At 46.0% G+C, this 22,991-nt stretch overlaps 1 protein-coding gene across 4 annotated transcripts in view; it reads left to right on the top strand.

Moving 5' to 3' along the window:
• The first annotated feature begins 535 nt into the window (after positions 1-535).
• GABRA5 (gamma-aminobutyric acid type A receptor subunit alpha5) overlaps positions 536-22,991 on the top strand; it is a 94,273-nt gene continuing 71,817 nt past the window's right edge. Inside the window, exons 1-6 of one of the 4 annotated variants that reach the window (XM_061394207.1) lie at positions 586-631; positions 2,239-2,297; positions 2,664-2,823; positions 16,103-16,224; positions 17,016-17,083; positions 17,176-17,396. In XM_061394207.1, the coding sequence (XP_061250191.1) occupies positions 2,738-2,823; positions 16,103-16,224; positions 17,016-17,083; positions 17,176-17,396 (497 nt within the window). In that variant the 5' untranslated portion in view covers positions 586-631; positions 2,239-2,297; positions 2,664-2,737. Of the gene's footprint in view, positions 632-705; positions 898-2,238; positions 2,298-2,663; positions 2,824-16,102; positions 16,225-17,015; positions 17,084-17,175; positions 17,397-22,991 lie in introns of those variants that run through there. The other 3 variants (XM_061394210.1, XM_061394208.1, XM_061394209.1) reach the window with 3 other exon arrangements.

Genomic DNA, 22,991 nt, shown 5'->3' on the forward strand with positions numbered 1-22,991 from the left:
CGGGAGGTAACGCCCTACAGCAGAATTCAAGTCCGATACCCACTCACAAGTCTGCAGACCCTAAGTCCTCTTGTCACTGACAAGAAGGCTTCTTGTCAAGAAAGGGAACTTCCCAGCCTCCCCAAATGTACAGAGCAATTAGGTAAGCGTTTAATTCTAATTAATCCATTTTACTGACTTTACTTCCCATAGCAATGAATTACAATTCTTTAAAAAGTAGCCTCAGAGGCCAGTTTCTTCCTATAGAGAGTAGGAGCTGCAGACACAGGGGCCTGCGTGGAGGACTGAGGCAGGACTTAGGCCCGGCCAGAAAGGCGCTCAGGGCTGGTCCTGAGACAGGAAAGCTCTCGGCACCCCGGCCTTCGGCGCCTTGCCTGGACACCCCCTTTCCATCTCAGCCCTAAAAAGAGGGACACGAGGCACCTATACACTCCGGCAGGCTACCAAGAAACTTCATCAGAAACGTGGCCTGTCCCAGAACTGGCCAAGCCGGGGACCCCGAACGCCCCCACTTCCTCGCAGCCGGCCCAGGGCCAGGGCGCGTTTGGTGAGAGTCTGGCGGCCTCTACCGGAGCGCCTCCGCAGAGGAGCGTTTCTCAGAGCCGGAGCCGACATGTAGCGCTCGGGCGAGGTGAGAGCGCGCGCCGGCGCGCCGGGGGCGCCGGGGGCTCTGCAGCGGGGCGGCGCGCGGCCTCGGGCGCGGAGCTGAGCCGCAGGGCGGCGGCGGGAGCGCAGGGGGTGCCCGAGGCGCTCGGCCCGGGAGCACCGGGGAAGTTCGCGCTGGCGGCATGGGGCGGTGACGCCGCACCGGCCTCCGCGCTTGCCAGCCGGGGAGAGCAGACGGGGGAGGAGGATGCGCCCTCGCCGACGGCTCGCCTTCCCGGGCCGGCGCGCGGGGTAAGCCCGGGCGCGCGGGACCGGGGCCGTGGGGTCAGAAGCTGCGGACGGCGGCGGGAGGGCAAGAGGACCCGGCTCGGCCCGCATGCCTCTCCTCGAGGGTGCCTGGCTCAGGGAGGGCGGTGGAGGCAGGCGGGGCCCCGCGGGCGGCCAGGAGCGCAAACTTTCCCCCGGCGACTGCGGAGGCGCAGCCCGCATGAGAGGGCAGGGGCGTCCAGAGCAGCGCGGCGCCGCCGGACGGGGCGCCGGGGCGCAAGACCCACGGACCTGCCGGTAGGAACTGGGGCACGAGGCTCCCGCCGCGGTCACCGGAGCCGAGGGCCGAGAACGCCCCCCGGGGGCCCCGCCAGCCGCCGGGCTCCGAGGCGCGGCGGGCTGGGCGCTTCCTGCAGGGTGGGCGCGGGCTCGGGCTCGAGACTGGGGGCGGGGGCGCGAGCGGGTCGCGCTGGCGGCTCGAGGCCGGGAGACACGGAGCCGACGCTGCACCGCGCGCTCCGGGCCGAGGAGGAAAGCGCCGCGCGGCAGGACGCTCCGCTCGGACCCGGGGCGGCAGCAGGGCAGGTCTGCCGGGGCCAGAAGCGAGCCGGGGAGGGTGGGCAAACGGTTGGCGCTGGGCGCGCCGCTGCGGACCGGGCGGGCGGCCGACTCTACCCGGCCGCGGGCGCCCGGGCGCGGAGGCTGCAGCTCTGCAGTGCCACCCCCGCGCCCGCGAGCCCCCGCGGCGGTCCCGGGACCGTGGGAGACAGCCTGTCTTTGGGGGTCCCGACTCCCCCAAAGCCTGGTCCAGACTGTCACCAGGCTGAGGGCGGCAGGAGGTGCCGCCCGGGTTTCCCGCATGCAGCGCCGCGTGCTCGCCGCCGGGACTCCGGCCCGGGTTTGGAGAGCAGCCCCTGGACGCACCCAGGCAATCCCCGCCCTGCCTTTCTAGACTCGAGGGCCTTGGTTTCGGAGGTGGAAGTACCTGTTGTGTGTTTCTCTCTTCCGGAGTTGGCCTGGGGTCTCCTCGGGAAAATGTTGCTTTTGAACACGCGGTGCTCCTTTATGATGTCTATCCATTTGCGTTATGCGCATATTGAGAAATATATCCCTTCTCTAGGGTTAGTTGCAGAGCCCAGGGATTGTGCCTGCTTGGATTTCAAATGCATTAATTAGGGCCCACCATATAATCCAGAACCGAGAGACTTTCCAAAATGCAGTGATTACTAAATTCTTTAGTCATGGGGACAGACTGCTGAGAAAGTGGCAGCCTTCTTTTATAAGCAGTTCTTATATTGTCGTGATCTTGCAGAAGACTTGTTTAAATGTGCCTTTTTTCCCCTCTTTCCACATACTTTCTCATAGCACCTTGCAGAACAAGGAGTAGCTTGCTGGCTTTGACGCGTGGCAAATATTTCAGAAAGGTAAAATTATTCCACTTGTGGATTTGACAGATGTAAAATACAGTTAGATAACTTCAGGCATTGATTCTAATAATAGGACTAGAGGGTCATTTGATCACATGGAAAAAGTAAAACAAAGAATTTGCAACATGGGAAAGATAAATTAGGAGAATGATTCTGCACCCTGAGTAAAGGTGAAAATCAAGCCTACTGTAATTTCTTTTTACACCCCAACTTACTGGCCAGTGAACACAGATAATTCTGATATGGAACCGTGATGGACAAGAACAGCCAGGCTCCTTTATGCATTGTGTATGTTAGCAGTGTGATTTGATTCTAGGAACTGTTTCATGGCAACATTCATGTTTATGTTTTTTCGCCTTTCAGCTTCAAGATCAAGGTGAAGAAAGGAATAGCAATTCTTCCAAATTCATCTGCTTCAGCTGTTTTTCTTACTGGGAATGGACAATGGAATGTTCTCTAGCTTTATCATGATCAAAAACCTCCTTCTCTTTTGTATTTCCATGAACTTAGCCAGTCACTTTGGGTAAGTTATCATCTATGCTTTGATTTTACAATTTTCAGGGCACAAGTACCTTTTAGAAACTTTGTTGAGCAGTGTATCAGCAAACCCTCATTGGCCACCTTTGCAGTCCCCCAGACTTATAAGAGTCCTTGCCTTACCCCACGCTTAATTCCGAGCAAGGCTGCTCCAAGTGTAAGGTCTCTGAAGTCAGTCAGAAAAAAGAGGCAGATTATGTTTTCAGAAGTGGAAGCCAAAGATGGTTTCAGAGTAAGCTGTGTTTCTTCCCACTCAGGTTAAAGCAGGATTGAAAAGCTGACCTGCATGAAGGACATTTATTGCTTGTTGGACAAAGCAGTGGGCAACATTCTTTGTCGTCCTTAGTTCCAGACAAACTAAGGATTGTTGTCCTTAGTTCCATTCTGTAAAGGAATTTGCCTTTAAAGCCAAGCCTACTGTAGGTGGCACTGACAAGGACTCGCAGTGGTCCTGACTTGAGCCAAAGGCCTTGAACTGTGGCCATCGGAATGCAAACGCAGATACCAGAAACTGCATGTGTCTGATGATCTGCAGGACCCCAGGGCATTTGGTGTTACCAGTGCCTTTAAGTTCTTTCATCTTGGCCTTTAGTATCAGTGTACTGATTCTAATAGTTTTTCATCAAACTAGTGATAACCCAAGTTCCTGACAAACTTCTTATGAGGTGCTGACTCTGTCCTCTTCTTCCCAAAATTGCTCTGGCTAATCACAAGGATTGTAACTTGAAGTTGGTGGTGTGTTTAGTCGATAAGTCATATCCGACTCTTTGCAACCCCTTGGACTATAGCCCGTGAAGCTCCTCTGTCCATGGGATACTCTAGGCAAGAATACTGGAGTAGGTTGCAATTTCCTTCTCCAGGGGATCTTCCCCACCCAAGGACTGAACCTGTGTCTCCTGTCTTGGCAGGCAGGCTCTTTACCCCTGAGCCAGCAGGGAGACCCCAACTTAAAGTTGGTGGAGTGTAATTAAGAAGTTAAATTTTAGGACAAAAGTTGCCAAACACCCCTTATGTGAAAATCAGTGGTGAAGGTTGCCCTTGTGTGAATCATGGAGGCACCTGCGGGGCATAGTGGTTCTGCAATACATCCCCACGAGTCGGCAGGAAGGAGGCCTCTCCAAAGTCCATGACCCTCTCTCTTTGTTCTCAGGTCATTTTCTGTACTTCTGACTTCCCAAGTCTGTACAGACGAGAAAGCAGAGAGAGAGAGGTCTGTGACCATCCCCAGGTGTGTGGCTGGTACATGACGGCATGGGGCTGCGTTCCAGCTCCATCAGAGACTTGTCTGGCCCTCAGCACCGTGAAGGGGACAGAGTGTGCGTGCTGCCCATGCCTGTGGGACAGCCTCCTAGCCAGTCAGGGCGTTCCCTTGGGACACAGTGTTGGTTGTTATTCTTACCTTGCTGCTCGTCTGGAATGGGTACTTCCCTGTTTGTACCTTTGGTTTCCTTATCTGTTCAGTGAATGTCTTCCCTTCCAAGGGCTCTCCCTGCTGCTAAATCTTCTAGGATTTAACCATAGTGTTCCCACATACATCCCGCATACATCCCTCCTGCATGAGAAGTGTGTTTAGAAGTGAAATCAAACACAATATTTTAAATTTCCAAGTTAATACATTAGGTAGGTAGTTTGCTTACTGATATATTGCATACATTTATCAATATTTCAGATGTAAGAAATATGCTAGGATTGGAAACGTGTATTTTTTTCCTAAGATTTTAGTCAAATATATTTCTGTGAATCTGCATATTCTATAGTCAAGAAGGTATTATGCTTACCTGGTGGATAAAAGTCTGAAGTATGAAAAAATGTGCATATGGAGTTTGGCCATTAGAAGCAGCTGTACTTGATTTCTTACTCAATTTGATGACTTTCTGATGTCATCTTCAAAATAGAGAGATAACTCTTAGTTTCTAGAAGCTAACACAGAACAAGTAGTAGAATGCCCCTTAATCTCCTTTGCAGTTAGTTGTTGGAGAAGTTTTGAACCTGTCAGATACAAGTTTAATAGTCCATCCTGAAATGATACCTACTAACTGCAGAAATTAATGAGACACAGAATAGGATGTGAAAAAGGAAGATATCCTTAATTCCACCACACAGATGCAATCATCCTTCCCATTCTGGTGTGTTTCTTCCTCTTGCTTCTATGCCTAGCTCTATACAGTTGGGATCATACTGTGTTTTCAGTTCTGTAATTTTTGTGCTTTCTTCACACCAATACTTTGTTACCACAAAGTCTTAAAACGTATGACGTAAAAGGGACAAGTGTATTGCAGTGCATAAATGCTTTGTCATGGGCTACATCCCTAATTAGGGCTGTGTGCATTGTTTCTGATTGTCTTGTTTTCCTACATACGTGTGAACATATCTGTCCTACAATGGCTTTAAGTATTTGAGTTCATTTCTATGAGAAGATGTTTCTGTAAGTGGACTTTTACGTCAGCCTCCCTGAGTGCTTTTAGCTCTTGGTTTTATGCGTCCAGTTGCTTCTGGGGACCAAGATCTGTAGCAAAGTGGGAAGTCAAGTAGGGTATGGTTTTCAGCAGAAGGCATCTTGACGTCTAGGGGCACAAGGGCCTATCGATTGCCTTTTCATACAAGGCTCCTCTCACTTGGTTATTACTGTAAATGAGCTTAAGAATAATTTTGTCAAATTGCAAAGGGAGTTTCAGAACACTTATTTGATTTAAAATCTTGACAAAAGAATATGTATTGCAATATGAAGTGCCTATTGTTACCATGTCTGTTTTAGAAGACACTTATGAGCTGAGCATCGTTAGCCCTGGCTTACAGTCAGGGAGACGAGAGGAAAAGAGGCTACTGGTGGGTTTACCACGCTGGTCGTGCTGGGGTTCTGTCCTCAGCCCTCCTCAGAGGGAACCTGCCGGGTAGTCCTGGGGTTCTCGTCTTGACTTCACATGGTTTGCAGGGAAGGTCTTAGTCAGACTGACCTATAGAGGAAGGGGGCATAATTTTGAAAGGAATTCTCTGCATCAGGGTAGAGAGAATTTTCCGTTCTGAGATTACAGAAAAAAAGAGCTTGGTAAGCTCTGTTATTTTCTTCCAAAGAAAGAGTTTATGTGATTTTGTTCTAAAGAAAGGTGAACAGGGAAGCATGAAAAGCCGTAATTTGCACATTGTGGGACAGAAGAAATGTGGATACCTGTAAATGCATAAAGAAGATCAGACAACTGGTGAAGGGTAAAGAGGGATAGGAAACTGCTCTCAGTCAGAGAGCAGAGGAAAGAGGCAGGACGCTGTGCTTCTGTGCAATACAAAATCATACACTGTTTGCGAAAAACATGTGGATCTGGCAATCAGGAAATTTATATGTGATAAGTAAAATGTATTTGGTGATTATATAAGATACAGTGAAATTGCTTTGAAAATATGAGTCTTATGTCTTCTCCCTTTTATTTTCTAAATTTGATCAGAGCCACCAGTAGCTCATTTTCAGTAGCCTTTGTAATTCTTCTGTTAGTTTTAAGTTATATAACAGAGCATGAGTCAAGTGTATAACTGAGCAGAGACATATCTGACTGTCGGCCTTGTGTGATGTCACATTCAGAGGCATGGCATAATTTGAGGCATTATAGTTATTTTAACCAGTAATCACACATATATGGTATAAAGACGCCAGCACAGAAACAATGTTTGCATCAATGTAAGGTCAAAACATAATCTAATCTGAAGTTACTTTATCATCATCTGAAAAATCATACTTTTCAGACTTGATTAGATCAGTGATAATTGCAAGATAAATTTGAGGATTATCAACTCCATAATATGGTAAAATCTAATTCCATTCATTTAATAATGTTAAACACTGTTTAGAGGTTTATATATTGGAAAGTAAAAAATGCATTAGAATTTTATCAAATGGGAGCTATAATTCAAATAGACTTTGGAAAACAGTACTCTGTAATTGGCAATTATAGGCAGGTTCTTGTAGAAGTAGCTTAAGAAAAGGAACATATCAGGTTCTTTTTTATCTGTCTACACAAGCATGCTAACCGGGACTGTTGGTTTCATGAAGAGAGCCTGTTCATACACGTTCTCAAGGACAGTTCTCTTCTCTTAACTAGAGCAGAAAGTGCACTCTCTCTGAGTCATTCACATACTCATGATGTCTTTTTAAATGGCAAGAGGGAAATTCCCATATGGAAAGTTCTTCCTGCTTGTTACCGCAGATTCAGAAGACCAGGACTGATGGTCATCATGACAATTATAAAACCACAGAGAAGTGCTGTGAAGCAGATAGGACACTCACAGGTGAGGAGGCACTTATGTGGAGGCTGCAGGGATAGCCAGAGACCTTGCATATAGTAAACATTTCAGGTGACTTAAACCCTGTGCTGTGCTGTGCTTAGTCACTCAGTTGTGTCCAACTCTTTGTGACTGCATGGACTGTAACCCACCAGGCTCCTCTGTCCATAGGGATTTTCTAAGCAAGAATATTGGGATGGGTTGCCATTTCCTCCTCCAGGGGATCTTCCCTTCGACCCAGCGGTCAAACCCAAGGGTCCTGCATTGCACGTGGATTCTTTACCATCTGAGCCACCAGAGAAGCCCAAGAATACTGGAAAGGGTAGTCTATCCCTTCTCCAGTGGATCTTCTTGACCCAGAATTGAACTGGGGTCTTCTGCATTCCAGGAAAGCCCGACTAAGACCCTACTACAGAGTAATGCCAACATTTTTTTAAGGCACCAAAACAAAATACTTCCAAATTACCTGCTTCAAAACTTAAAACTGCTAAGCAAAGCTTAGACGGATAGCCAGCCAGAGTCGACCCAGCCAGCCTTTCTCTGGCCATCAGCTCCAAGATGAGTAACTGGCTTGGTTCAAGGGGAGAAGGAGAATGTAGGTTTTTGGATTTTTAAAACAAAGATACAATTGCATAACATGCGTATTTTAATTGGTGTGAAATTTCAAAGGAAAATATTAGAATCAAAAGTAGAATTCTAGTGGCAGCAACAATACTTATAAGTGCTTACATGAGTACTTCTTCATTTCCAGAATGCATTTTCAAAAGAAATGTACTGTTTAATTTTCACAGAGTCCTCTCTCTGTAGGTGAAGAGAGTTAAGGTGATAGAATACAGAGAAACATGTCTAAGTTTCATCATTGAAAAGTAGGAAAGTCAGGGTCCATCTCCAGGGCCTGAGCTCGCACCATCAATGCAGGAGCTTCTCCAGAATGTCTGCATATTTAAGCTGCAACGGAAAGGGATAGAAGGGGGGGAAATCTGTACATTGAAATCTTCTAACCTAGAACTCAAATAGCACTGCTCTAAAGATAGTATTTCACAGCCTGAATAAAATCAAATACAAAATATATACTATGAAATATGATGTAATAGAGAGGGGACCATCTTATAGGAAAATTAAGATAGACAATGAAACAGACTTTAGCAGTTCATTGAAAATTCTGTTTTATTTGTATTTATTTAACAATTTATCTCAAGATCAAAAGGCAAACCTAAAAATAAATGAAACCCAGGAGCAGTTCATTTTCACTTTTAACCACAGGAAGAAATTGGGCCATCACTCCATAATCAATCTAGTTCCTACTTCAGGGATGTAGGTATCATTTTGACAGGAAAGTGAAGTTGTTTGTTGTGGCAGCAGTTACTAAGCCTGCCTGCAACTCAAGCTTTCTAATCTCCAAGTTAAAGTAATAACAGATCCTATGCCACAGAGTTGATGTGAAGGATAAATGCACGTATGCTAAATGCTGAAACATGGCCAGGTAAGGAGGGAGTGCTAAGTCCAGGCTAGCACTATCCTTCTGGGTGTTGTGACCAAGAAGCGCCAAGGTTTGCTAGACTCATGGGCTGGGCACAGCAAAGTCCACAAGCTTAGTCCCATTGGCAGAGTCTCCCTTCTGTGTAAGGACGCACATTCACAGTTATAGGTTCTGGATTGGGGTTTGGGCATTCTGCAGGATGGTACCCTGCAGCTGCGTCAGGGTCTGTTGAGTCCTTCCTACATGCCAGGCACTGTCCTAGGTGCTGAGATCCTGTGATGGGCAGAGCAAAGCCTGCCTTCCAGGAGGGCTCCTTCTGGTGCAGTAAGTAAACATGTACTTATCAGTTGGGTCACAAGGATTGCTGTGAAGTAATTCAGAGTAGGAGGTAGTGAGTGTGCTGGGAGATGTACTCAAGCAGATGTCTGAAGAATGAGCCTGTCTTGGTGGTGATGATTGGACACTTGAGAGGAGCAGCAGAGGCAGGGTGACTGAAGAAGCCAGCTTGAGGATGGGGAAGGTTGGTGGGAGGCAGGGCCAGAGAGGCAGCATGGGTGGGGGATAGTCAGATCATCTGTAGGCCATGCGGGGTAGCATTAGGACAAGCAGTTGGCTGTTGAAGAGTGAAATCTGATCCCACTGAGACCTGCAGTCAGTAAGGCTGACTCTGGCTGTAAGTGGAGAGTAAACTCAGAATCTGGGTGGGGAGGCTTAGTAAAGGAGGTGCCAGGAAAAGGCGGTAAGGAGGCAAAGGTAGTGCCCCAGGGGATGGGCGTTTTGGCCAGCAGGATCTGTTGATGGGCTGCCGTGGACTTGAATGAACACCTGAAAAGGTGATGGGTTCAATAGGCTGTTGTTGAGCTGGAAGAGACAGCAGGGGAGGAGGCCGCTGAGAATTATCAGCACAGTTCTGGACCTGTGCGAGCTTTGTTAGATATCCAAGCGGCCAGGTAGGCCATTGGGCATACAGGTCTAGACTCAGAGAGAGAGAGTTTGGGACTGGAGACATGAACTTGAGAGAGATATTTAAAGCCATTAGATTGAATGAGATCAATTAGAGATTGAGTTTAGACTGAAGGAGTGTCTCTAGACAGCCCTGGGAAATGCCAGGTTTAAGGAGAAGAGGCAGGGGAAGATAAGAAGAGACTGTGTCCTATGCTGTAAGAAGGGGACGGGCTCAGCTGAGGGCTGAGACTGGACCAGCTGGTTTGGCACTGGGAGGAGCAGCCCCAGAGGATTTCACTGGGATCCTGGGTGAGGTGGGGGCAAGAGCAGGGCAGAGTGATAGCAGAGACCTTTGAGCAGACAGATCTTCAGTGAGAGGGCCTCTTCAGACGAGAGGCTGAGGATGGAGCAATACCTGAAAGGGAATATAGGGTGAATGAGAGACTTTTCAAAGACCTGATGTAATTACTGATGGGAATGGTTAGGGAGGGAGGGAGACCCATGTGTAATAAGCACCGGGATGATTCATGTGCTTTATAACCACATTTGTGGTGCATCCAGCATGGCTGGAGGAAAGGAAGGGGATGAGTCTCCGGAAGTCTGGGGTCAGATGACGGGGGTGTGGCCTGTAAGGCAGGCACCTGGGTCCTACCTTGCAGGTTGTAGGATTCTGAATCAGGCTCCAGTCTTGGGGACAAGAGTGGAGCATCTACCTGAAGAGTGGTGTGCAAGGGTGGGGTGGACTTGAGCTCTGTCTGGAGAGGTGATGGGCAGGACCAGGGGCACTTTTGACGTGGAAGCCACCTAAGAGTTCTGCCATAAAGCTTTATGGACACAACTTTATTCACATAAAGCACACGTGCCAATCAGTCCATATTTTCCATCATAAGAGGAAACAATTTAATTGGAAACTCAAGTTTTATTTTCATGTCTGGTTATATCCACCATGGTATTTTAAAATTTTTACATATTTTAATATAGTTAACTAAAGTGGTGTGTAATGGAAATTTGAGGAAAACATCACAAAACTGCCATTTAGAGGTACTTATTTAGTGAGCTTAAAGTAATGAGCGAATAAACTGAAGATACTTTTCTCAGAAGTAACAATATACTGGAGAAAGAATGCAGAAAGAAATGCAGTTCAAGAAGACAGATAAGCTGTTGCTTAAAAGCAATTCTGTTCAAGTCCCAAAGTAAGTTCACATTAAAGCTGGTCTGCAGATGCAATTATCTATACCATTTTATGGAAATCAAAAATGACTGTCAGCATAAGCAGAGATCACAAGAAATGCATCACATATTGCCATCAATAACACCATTTGTGGTACGAGACTCAAAAGATTTTTCTTCCCCAGAAATGATGACGTAACTGTTCAACGTGAACCATTTAAAATACTGAAATAAGGAGGCATCATCAAGCATCACTTGGTAAAGTGAAACGCATTTAAAGATGGACTCCACTGCATAGTGTTATTATTACTAGCAGAGGCATTCATACTGATAGAAAAGTTACGTTGGAGTAGTTTCCTCAGAAACAAAAAGACTCTTAGGTTTGACGCCTAATACAACTCTCCCCTTTCAGAGTAATGCATGGATTCTACTGCAGGTTTCACCCGCCTTGATACCTGGTTTTGGAGAAAGCTTTCTTGGGATCCTTGTCTTGCTGCTTTCAGATTGCTCCCTCCCCATTCCTCCCGTCATTCCTTGCTCCCATTCCTCCTCGTCAGAAACCCTGCTGATGGCCTGTCCATCCCACCTCTGCAGCCCTGCTTGGCCTGAACACTGGCCCTCTCCACCTCCAGTCTTGCCTCTGATAAGCCCATCATCCCCAAGGTGCCTGGGGCCACAAGGAAAGACAATGCCCCTGTTGAGGTGCTTTGCTTTCCCACCACCTTCAGGCCAGATCCTGGAGGTGGAGCTTGTCACATGAATATGCTGTGATTTGACCCCCCACAGGGCTCTTCTCACTAGGGTTCTTACATGCCCACTGCAAATGTCAATATTTTTCTTTTTTTTTTTTAATTTTTATTTGAGTATAGTTGATTTACAATGTTGTGTTTCTGCTGTACAGCAAAGTGAATCAGTTATACATATATCTACTCTTTTATAGATTCTTCTCTCATATAGGTCATCACAGAATATTGAATAGAATTTCCCTTGCTATGCAGTAGGTCCTTATTAGTTATCTGTTTTATATATAATAATGTGTATATATATCAATCCCAATCTACCAATTTTTTTTCCTAGTGCTGCTACTCACAGACCGCTTCCTTTGGCTTGAGACCTGATCTTCATGCTTGAAGGCTCAGGTCTGCTTTCCTTTCTTCTGACCTCATACAAAGCTTGATCCCTCTACTTTCGGGTCCTAGGATGCCCTGCATATGAGACTCCTGAAGCAATCACGTTCTTCAGGAATCCTCTGGGAGCATGGCCCATTCTTTTAGATCCCAAGGTTAGGGATGCCACCTTTATCATTGTCACAGTTCCCGCCACAATGCCAGGCACACGGTCGACACCCACAACGCCTTTGCTGAGCTGAGCTGCTGGGATAGTGAACCTCTGTGAAGATGTGATGAGAGAGGTGCTCTCTGGGGTCATTTGGAGTCACTCTGGCAGCTGGTTCACAGAGCAGCCTGTTTCCGACTTAGCTCTCTAGTCTTAAGACAGTCCCTCTCCCCTCTGACTTCACATGAAGATCACTTGGGGACCTTAAAAAATACCAGTGCCCATTCCTCCTAAGGCCGAGTCTCTAGGGTCTAGAAATCTGGAAGAAGCTAATGCAAAAGTCACAGATTCAAATGCCCTGAAGACACCAGAAGTAAGACCACAGGGACAGGTGGGAAATTTGCACAATTACTAGAGTTGAGCCTTTCTAAAGTCATGCATATTTTTTGTTCTGAAAACTCTGTGTGAAATAAAGCCTTTAGTGGACCACATTTTACGGCTGCCTGTTCCCTACTCCACCTCATCACAAGTCCCTGAAAGACCCAGACCTTTAGGCCTGGCGGGGGCCATTCACGGAGTGTGAGGAAGTCCTTCCACCACCTGAGCGTCGGGTCCCGTTTGGTCCCTGCCCAAGTCCCAGCCATCACCTTCCCTCCTCCGCCTGGAACATGGGGCTCAGTGTTCAAGCTTAGGGATTGAGTCCTTGTGCCTTTTGTATAGAAGATGTAAAACATGAGGATGTTTTAACATGAGTGGTTGGATGTATATTTCCTTTATTGTCCCTTTTCTGGAACATCAGTAATATGAAAATGTTGCAGCTGTTTCACGGGCATTATTTGTAGAAAACATGCACTAACTTTAAGAAAATGGTTCAAATTTTCAGACAATCTAGTTTATTAATCCTGATACTGAAGGGAAAATTACCAAATTTTTCAAGGATTTCTACTTTATATAAAATTGTTCTCAAAAATAATGGCTCTAGTCTTAGTTCACAGAATCTGCTTCCTGCAAGAACAGAGCTTTCAGCTTGTCTTAGAAGTGGCCATGCACTCACAGCTGACCTGAGGGCCGGCAGAGCTCTTTAGTTTTACTCAGAACCAGAAAGATGCAAGCTGAAGCCTGCTCCCTGTACCCCTGAGGGCTGGGGGGTCTAGTGTTTCCACCTGGAGGCCTTGTGGATTTGCTCACTGCATGGAACTGCTCACTGAAGGCACAGCCCCATATTGTGTGTCGTTTTGTTTTCCTAGCCCAAATGGAACAAAGCAAGCTGAAGTCACTCTGTATGTTAGAAGCAGTCTGTAAAAATTATACAACTTGATGTGCGTGGGAAAGTTCACCAGGCCACGCTGAGAGTCTCCTGTGTGCTGGCACACTGTTTGCTTTCGGTCGTATGGGAAGGCCTTCCTCTCCATAGCTGTGAAGACAGTGCGTTTTGTAACCACCAGTTACAAAGGAATGGTTTCCTGAAGAGGACTTCCCAGTTGTTCGTGAGAGGACCCTCTACTTCTGCCTGCCCTGACAGGCATTTTTAAGGACTTCTAAAGAAACTGTTTGCGACGTCCTAGGGCCTACCTTCAGTAAATACAGAGAAGAAATCATGGCAAATCCGCAGCAGGGCATCTATTTTTTTTTTAAGTCCACAGATAAATGTAAGAAACAGTTGTAGCAAAAGAGGACAAATGCTGAAATTCCTGCAAGGGTGTCTAGGAGGCAGCATTTCTGGAGACGTGATGGGACTAAGTGGTCTGTGGACATCTCCATGGTCTCTATCTCCTGACAGTCAAAGCTATTCAGAGCAAATATAATTTAAGAGTATTTTCACAACAGATAATGTAATAGTTTTTAAAATGTACTTGAAACATTAAGGTATGCTTTTTCTTTTCTTTTTTTTTTTTTGATTGTGACTTTTATATTTTTTGTTAAGATAGAATTGATATGTAACTTTGTGTAAATTTGAGGTATGTAGCATGTTGATTTGATACATTTATATACTGCAATGTGATTACTACCTTAGCATTAGCTGACACCTCTGTCATGTCATGTAATTATTAAGTCATTTCCTTTTTGTGATGGAAACAAGATCTAGCCTCTTATTAACTTTGAAGTTTATAACATAGTATTATTAACTAGAATTACTTCGTTGTGCATTAGATTCCCCCAAATTATTTTTGTTCTAGTTGCAGGTTTGTAACCTTAACAGCTCCCAAATTCCATCACCCCAGCCCCTGGTTACTCTCTGTCTCTACGAGTTGGCTTTTTTAGGTTTCACATACAGGTGATAGCTTTTCTTTGCCAGTTTGCATGCTCTCATCTCTCTTCTGTTAAAGAGCCAACCGGGACCTTCCAAAAATTGGACACTTGGACAAAACCTAGAATTGAGTAACCAAAGTGGTTATCGTTGAGAGCTTCACGTGAAGTGGACATTGAGGCCAGACTTAGTTTGAGCAATAGTTGCTCTGTTGTTGCTCAGCTGGGCCCATGCACAGACTTTCTTTCATAAATTTGGAGGACAGTATTAAGGCCCTTCATCCTGACATTAGGTTTCCAAGGCTGAGTGCTTTGTCTTCCTGTGTGAAACTAAAATGGATGTCAGAGAAAAGGGAATTCAGTATTTTAAAATACTAAGTCACAGAGTAAAGAAGAAAAAAAAATGTGTCTGTGGACTCCAAAGGTACATAATTCAGTCTTTAACGGGACTGAATTTTAGGTTGTTTGAGCTTCAACTATATGCATTTTAATGGTGATGAGAAAATTAGATCCAAAGAACATTATAGTCGTTCATTCAAAAAGGAGACACTTTAGGCCATTAGAGGATTGATCTGTTAGCTGCCGTTGGTGGAAATGACCGATTTTCGAGAAGCGGGTGGGGCAGGCACACATCTGTGCTGCCCCGAGAACCGCCTGCTGATGGCGAGGTTCAGCTTTCACTCCAGCTACTCTGAGCAGAGTGGGGTCCACCGTGACACTTCAGAGGGGCCCCAGGAGCCCCGTGTTCTCATCCCAAGTACCACGGGTGCTGACTTCATGGAGCCACAGCCGGCTCTCAGCAGGATGAGTTCCCTTTGAAGCCGAGCCAGATGCAGGTCAAGTTCTTGGTAATAACATGCATTTTGCTATTTGCACATCTGAACAGGTAGCAATGGATGGACATCTGAGGTGGAACCCATGTGTCAATCATCTTCTGGACTGTGGCTTTCTTTCCCTGCTGATAACTTCTTTAGCTTTTCCCGTATCTGCTCAGGGCCGATTCTCATTTCCACCTGCTCCGCTGGCATACACTTTTTTTTGACATAGACTTTTGAGGCCTGAGTAAGTTTGTTGCTGAATTGTACAAATTAGACCGTTCTTCCTGTGAACCTCCTGCAAGGTCCCACCTGCTCTTCTCAGCGTTTTATTGTAGGTTGACACGTTGGTCACAGAACACTGTGCTCCCTGAGTCTCTGCTCTGGGGCCACATCACGTAAAGTCGAGGTTTTCAGCCTGGGCTTCACAACTCCTGCTGGGCCGGCCTGTGCTCTGACTGAGAGGAGCGTGCCAGCAGAGCTGACGGTGCGGAAGTCCACCGCCGTCCCTCACCAGCGATCTGTCCTGGCATAATGCTCACAGCACGAGTGCTCCCAGTCAAGAATGCAGGAAAATGTGGGCACACCAATCTTACTTTCAAATTAGATAGAAGCTCTAATGTCCCCCGGTACCGCAGAGCCCGTTGCAGTGAAGTAACTAACAAAATGAAGGCTCAGTTTCTCTGTATTTGAACCAAACTGCTGAAATGCCCCACAAGTGGGTGAGGCTCTGCCAGTCCATGTGCAGTGACTAATATGTCTTAAAAATGGCTACTCTATCAACACAAATAGTTCTCCAGAGTCTGGGAGGGATGGAGTTTGCTTTGATGGGTGACCAGCCCAGAGCCAGCATTCTCAGACTGGGCTATTTAAGAATTAAGTCTGTTTAAATTTCAAGAATAAGGATCATGTAAGCAAAACAGCCTGGATAGTACAGGAGATCATTCTTAGATGTCCTGCCTCCAAGACAAGTCAACATATCATTCCCTGTTTCTCTATTTTGAGAAAAAATTGTAAGAAACAAGAAAGTCTGAACTCTTTCTTTTGTTTCTCTGTTAATAAAGCTTTTCACAAATGCCAACCAGCTCTGTAAAAGCTGAGACCGATGACAACATCACGATATTCACCAGGATCTTGGATGGGCTGCTGGACGGTTACGACAACAGACTGAGGCCCGGGCTCGGAGGTGGGTGTGGGCCCTGGCTGAGGCCCTTGGGCCCAAGGCACATTTCTGCTTAAACCCAGTCTCAAGCTTACGTTTGCTGTGATTCAAACAACTCCTCAAAGGGCTTCCCTGCTAGGAGTTTGACTTGGTGGTGTTGCCAAGGCTGCTGCATGTTGTCATTTTCCAGATGCAAGAGGCCAGGGGAAGTGAAAACTCCTGTTCTCCCCAGATAATGGTAACATCCATTCTGGTCCACTTGAGGAGAAACCACTTCTTAGGTGATACTGAAGCTGAAGTTACCCTATGTTAGGAAATACTTTATCATCAACCTCTTACCCTCCTGTCTCTGCAAGTCCTTTTCAGAAATCCACTATTTAGTGCAAGTCTTCTTTACACATTGCATATTACAGGTTTAATTTTTTACTAGAGCTGTAATTAGTTTTTACTTTGACCCTAAAAAGCTGATGAAACTAAATGAATAGTAAAATATGCTTTCAGGGTACAGCTGGCTTGACTTTGTGCTGGGAATCCCGTGCGTTTCAGGTGTGTGCGGGGCGTGTATATTTGAACCTGCTCCACTGAGTGAGGAGGGACCCCCTAGCAAATCCATTCCCAGAGGAAAATGTTTAGTTCTTCTTCATTATTGGCATTTTTTATCAGGGGCATTTGCTGAAACCATGGGTTGACCCTCTCTACCTCTTTGACAAGAACAGTCCACGTAGGCTCCCTGACCCCATTTTACTGTGCCCTGAGTTATGTCCCTCTGAACTGTGAGCTGAGGCCCTGGCGAGGAACCTGTGTCTGTGTTTCAGAGCGTATCACTCAGGTGAGAACGGACATCTACGTCACCAGCTTCGGCCCCGTGTCCGACACGGAGATGGTGAGTGCGCTTGCGGCCCCGCCGGGACCACTGTAAGCCGTGACGCACCGGCCCAGGGCTGCCCTAACGAGCCTTGCCTCCCTTTGTACTAGGAATATACCATTGACGTATTTTTCCGACAAAGCTGGAAAGACGAAAGGCTTCGGTTTAAAGGGCCCATGCAGCGCCTTCCGCTCAACAATCTCCTCGCCAGCAAAATTTGGACTCCAGACACGTTCTTCCACAACGGGAAGAAGTCCATCGCCCACAACATGACCACGCCCAACAAGCTGCTGCGTCTGGAGGACGACGGCACGCTGCTGTACACCATGCGGTGAGTGCCGCCGGCGGGCACTGCCGTGCCGAAGCTGGCTAGTCTGAGGGTGTGTGTGTGTGTGTGTGTGTGTGTGAGTGAGAGAGAGAGAGAGAGAGAGAGAGAGAGAGAGAGAGAGAGAGAGAGAGAGAGAGAGAGAGAGATGGGTGCTTTTTACCTTCTGACTTGCCCATACTGATGTCCATGTAGATTATTTCTTTGGGCTACTATGAGTTCATAGTATTTATCTATACTTGTTTATTTGATTCAAGATCAAGGGCATCTTTAGATGCGTGGTAATGTAAGTTAGGGAAACTTTAACAGAGATTTTATTTTAAAAGTAAGGAGACCCCCTTTTTTGTTGCGATTGTGCAGTATTTTGAAATTTTAAAAGTCTATTTGTTGTGTGATTTGATAACATTTCCAGCACTGAGGTTAAATTTTAGCATTTGTCATTTAAAATGATCATTAGTCATTTTTTTGAAAATTCTGAATTATTCATTGCATCTGAGTAAATCAATACATTGACCAGTGAGAAAGACTCCTTTATAGCTTTTCAGCTTCCATGGTGGGTCTAAGTAGACTTTAGAAGATATTTTTAAATTAATGAAAAAGAGAAAAGTAGAGAAAAAAGCACAAAAGCCAAGTTTTTAAAAAGGTACATTCATTTAGGTAGCTGTTATAGATATTTTCTTAGTTATAATTATTCACAATAAACTTTATATTTAACAGGATAATTGTAGTGGAAAATAATGTGAATACAGTCATCTTCAAAGACTGCATGTCCTAACATAATTCTGAGGAATGCTTTGGCTTATTGTGTCCCAAACCTGGTTGACAACTGGCCATGATTTTTCTTATACCAGCCCAATAAGGATTCTGATCAGTGATCTGCACACACACCTTGGTGTTTTTTTCCAGTCTTTACTCTTCCTTTTTCCCTACATTGATCTGGAAGGTGTTTCACCCGTAGATGGAGATAGGAGTTGTGAGCATCACATCAATGCCTTCCCCATGCAGAAAGCATGTGGAAAGCTGAGGAGTATCTCGAGGACTGACATTCAGTCCTCGGTCGTCATACTGTGGGATGGAAGGCTGGGGAATATCTCTAGGACTGACGTTCAGTCCTCGGTCATTGTGCTGTGGGAAGGACGGCTGGGGAATATCTCGAGGGCTGACGTTCAGTCCTTGGTCTTCGTGCTGTGGGAAGGAAGGCGGGGGAATATCTCGAGGGCTGACGTTCGGTATTCGGTCGTCGTGCTGTGGGAAGCAAGGCTGGGCAGTGAGACAGAGAACTGTGCTCAGCCTGAGAGCAGGGAGTAGTGTGGAGACGAGTCCCGCATCCTGGCCGGTGCTGGGGTTCCCCCCAGAGGGGGCCCTGGGTGGGCCTGCCTTGCATCTGTGTTCTGTCCCTAGGTTAGACATACCCCAGTCTGCATAGATTCTTATCCTTGATTCACACCTGGCTCCCGTCCTGCAGGGGTCAGTTCGGTCCGTCACCTAAGACGATGGGATGCCTTCGTCTTGGGCACAGTTGCATGGACAGGGTGTGAGAGAAGCCTCTTGTCCAGAAGGGGAGGAGGCAGCAAAGGGTCCTTTTACCAAGTGTCTGTATACCAAAAACGTCCCCAGTACACAAAGCACTTCAGACCTCCCAGCCAGGGAGCATTTCCACTAACCAACAAATAGGCAGAGGCTAGAAATGTTTGGTAATCAGCCCAAGGTCACAGCTATGAAGGGGGTGGTGGCAGCAGGAATTTGGGTTCTGGTATGAGCAATTTCCTTGTTTAACCCACCGCATTTGGAAATTGGAGGGATGCAGCATTATTAGACAGGTAATGGCCTTCTTACCTTTAGGAAAGTGTCATGCCCAGAAGGAAGTGGTGAGAACCAGAGCAACTTAGCAGTGATTTATCCTTATTTATGCAGAGGAAGCCTGCTGCTAATGGGTTGCAAAGTTGATAACCAGTTTTCTTTTTCAGTCTTATACAACATGTGGAAAGTAGAACTATCTACACTTGAAAGCATTAGGAATTCTAGTATGATGGATCTATAGCTATAATTTGATAGCATTTTAGTCTACAGATTTAGCAGAGATGGTGAGATGGCAATCATAATTAACTGGACAGGGCACAGAGCCCCATCCAGGCCTCACCCCGTCACTGGGCCTTTAGAAGTACAGCCTTTCTGTCTAGCACTTTGGTCACCCCCACCAAATCTTATAAAAGCAGTGATATACTTTGACCCAGTAATTTCTTCAGGAAATAACTAGGAGTAAGGACTAAGCTTTATGCACAAAGGTTTCTACTCTCATGTTACTTATGATACCAAACACTGGGAAAAATATAAAAATTCTGCACATTTTTTCAACTAAAATTGTATTTAAAAATTTTTATTCAGACTTTGGATCTAATAAAAAAGAAGAAACATAAACATGAAGAAGAAATTAGGGTTCACATCCTACACTTTTAACCTGAGATACATATTGAGAAATATTTGAGAAGTACTGTTACCAACTTCTGAAAAGTAACTCTATAGTGATTATTGTACATGGGAGGGATTCATTTATATAACATCCCCACCATGCTCCAGAAATCATTTAAGGTAATATTAAAAGACACACACAATTCAGATGGATGAAATTCCTTAGGTGATTCCAAAGAAGCTAAGGGAACATAAGCTATTGATGTCATTTGCTCCCAAAATGTCTTCTAAAAAGCCTTTGGTGCTTGCCTAGAGCTGATCTACAATTCCAGTTCCAGAGAACTTTCTACCACCTATGCATAATCTGTTTATAGGATCTAATGATAAAAAGGTAAGTCCAAAGAGAGCCAAAGACATTTCCTGTTAGACCATCAAAGAGAGGACCCTTAAGACGCTCTGCAGTTTCCTTCAGGATGACCTTGTAGCAAATAAAAGATATAAGTTTTACAGAGCCATACCCAGAGGTGTACTGTGGACGCCAGGCCAGTGGCCCGGCATCGTCAAGGGGACCCTCAGCTTAGCAGTTTCCCTGGGTTGAAGAGGCACAGAATCCAGAGCACGACTTCTGTCCACCCAAGGACTGAATCACTGCCCTTCTGGCCGGCCTCACTAATTGCCTGGGGTTTTTCCCTGGGTGGAACTTTAGGTCATCATTGAGTAGTTGAGAGTTATTTCACTCCCCTGCAAGCTCGGACATGACCACAGGAGGGCATGTGCCAAACCTCAGGACACATTTTCTTTATAACAGGTAAGCGGGGAGATAGTGACTAGCTCTCATCTCTGTTTCCTGCGTGCCTTCTGAAGGTGCAGACTTGTGAGGACCACACAGGGCTTAGTTTCCTGGTCTTTGGGTCCCTGACGGAAGAGCCAGTCTCTCTAGTCTGTGGTGTAGGAAACTGCAACAAGCAAGAAAGCACTGACAAGGAAGTGGGCTCTGGTAGTATCACATGGTGTCAGAGAACCTGGCTGCTGCTGGACCTAGGATCACTTCATCCACATCCATGGGCAGGTGTCTGAGAGTGCCGGTGACTGCCTTCGTGGTCACAGAATGCCCTGCACTGGGAAAAGAGCCCTGAGAAGACCAGAATCACTCTGCAATCACTCTGGCACACTATGTATTTCCCTGTGCTATTTTTATTTTGAGAAAGGCATATTTTTATGATTGTTTATACCCCGTTTGGATTTTCATTATTAGTAGACATCACTGCTTTGGATTGGAGCTATAGAAAGAGAAAGGAGCATGGATTTTGGAGTTAGCCTCACTTAAGTTCAGATCTTGACTTGATCATTTAGTGGTCATGAACACTTGGCCGTTTTACTTTAATCTCTTAGAACCATTGTTTGTTATTGTTTATTTCTTTCTTTCAGTACAGTGTACCTGCAGGCTCTGAGAATGTGTTTGAGAACATCATCATATGTACAGCTATTCCTTGAATGGCCACTGGGAGGCAACACAGTCACATTTTTGCATAGTGATTGGCAGCGACCATTTAGTATGATGGTAAAGCTGAAACTCCAGTACTTTGGCCATCTCATGTGTAGAGTTGACTCACTGGAAAAGACCCTGATGCTGGGAGGGATTGGGCGCAGGAGGAGAAGGGGATGACAGAGGATGAGATGGCTGGATGGCATCACTGACTCGATGGACGTGAGTCTGAGTGAACTCCGGGAGTTGGTGATGGACAGGGAGGCCTGGCGTGCTGCGATTCATGGGGTCGCAAAGAGTCGGACATGACTGAGCGACCGAACTGAACTGAACTGAACTTACTTGAATGAGATTATATACACGTTACATATGTTTGATTTGTGGGTAATATATTTGAAGGAGATCATACATATATAACTAGAAGTTTGTAACTAAGAACTGGTATGTGTTTAAGAGTGTCTACATCCCTACGTGTAAACCAGTGTCCTTCATGATACCAGTAGATATATTGGCCAGATCTTGAAATTTTTAAGCTAACGTTTATTTTAATGATTAGAATCAATGTGTTATTTAAATATTTGTAAAACAAGGCAAATCACCAAATATGGAATACACTTATGACACCGAGACCAAAGAAAATCAATGTTAACGGTTTGGTCTGTGTCGCATATATGTGTCCACATGTGTGAGCACACCTGCATACACGTGTGTATATCTGCATGTCTCCACACATACTCTCCTACAGATTTTGAGTGGTCTCATTCTCTGAAAATTGTTTTGTAAATAGCTTTATGATAAAGTATATTGAGTACCTTTCCCCCTCATTAAACATTGTTCTCAAGTTTGTGATCCATTACATCCATCAGGTCGGTATCCTGTCATTATATAGTCTCTAAAGAAATGCATGTCATATTAATTTTTTTTTACTTTATGATAAACACTGTAATCAGTTCAGTTCAGTCGCTTAGTCGTGTCCGACTCTTTGCGACCCCATGAACCGCAGCACGCCAGGCCTCCATGTCCATCACCAACTCCCGGAGTCCACCCAAACCCATGTCCATTGAGTCGGTGATGCCATCCAACCATCTCATCCTCTGTTGTCCCCTTCTCCTCCTGCCCTCAATCTTTCCCAGCATCAGGGTCTTTCCAATGAGTGAGCTCTTCGCATCAGGTGGCCAAAGTATTGGAGTTTCAGCTTCAACATCAGTCCTTCCAGTGAACACCCAGGACTGATCTCCTTTAGGATGGACTGGTTGGATCTCCTTGCTGCAAGCACATAATTCTATCCATTGCATAAATTCCAGGTATTGGTCAAAAGATAAGCCTTTCAGTACATGTTTCCACGTTACTCACTCCCTCCAACAGGGGAGGAGGGGTGGTCCCTGTTACTTCCTTGCTGACATTTTCCCTGTGGAACTGAAAACAAAGCAGCACCCCTTGGTGCTCCATGGGATGCGATCAGCGATAGAAAAGTCCATGTGTCCCAGTGAGTCTGAGACTTATACTCACACCAGCCTTCTTCTTTCCCTTTGGGAAACGCGTCCCACAGAGCAGCTTGTGAACTGACTTGACCAAAGATGACCTTTCCTCCCGAGTGAGGGCCTGGGCACCTGGCTGCACAGCTCCACTCCCACCTCCGTCTTCCTGTCAGTGTGCACCTTCAACTTCCCTTGTTTTCCCCTAGCACTGGGCCCCAGACTTCCCCA

This window comes from Bos javanicus, chromosome 21 (assembly GCF_032452875.1).
Source record: "Bos javanicus breed banteng chromosome 21, ARS-OSU_banteng_1.0, whole genome shotgun sequence".
In the NCBI taxonomy this organism is placed as follows: domain Eukaryota; kingdom Metazoa; phylum Chordata; class Mammalia; order Artiodactyla; family Bovidae; genus Bos; species Bos javanicus.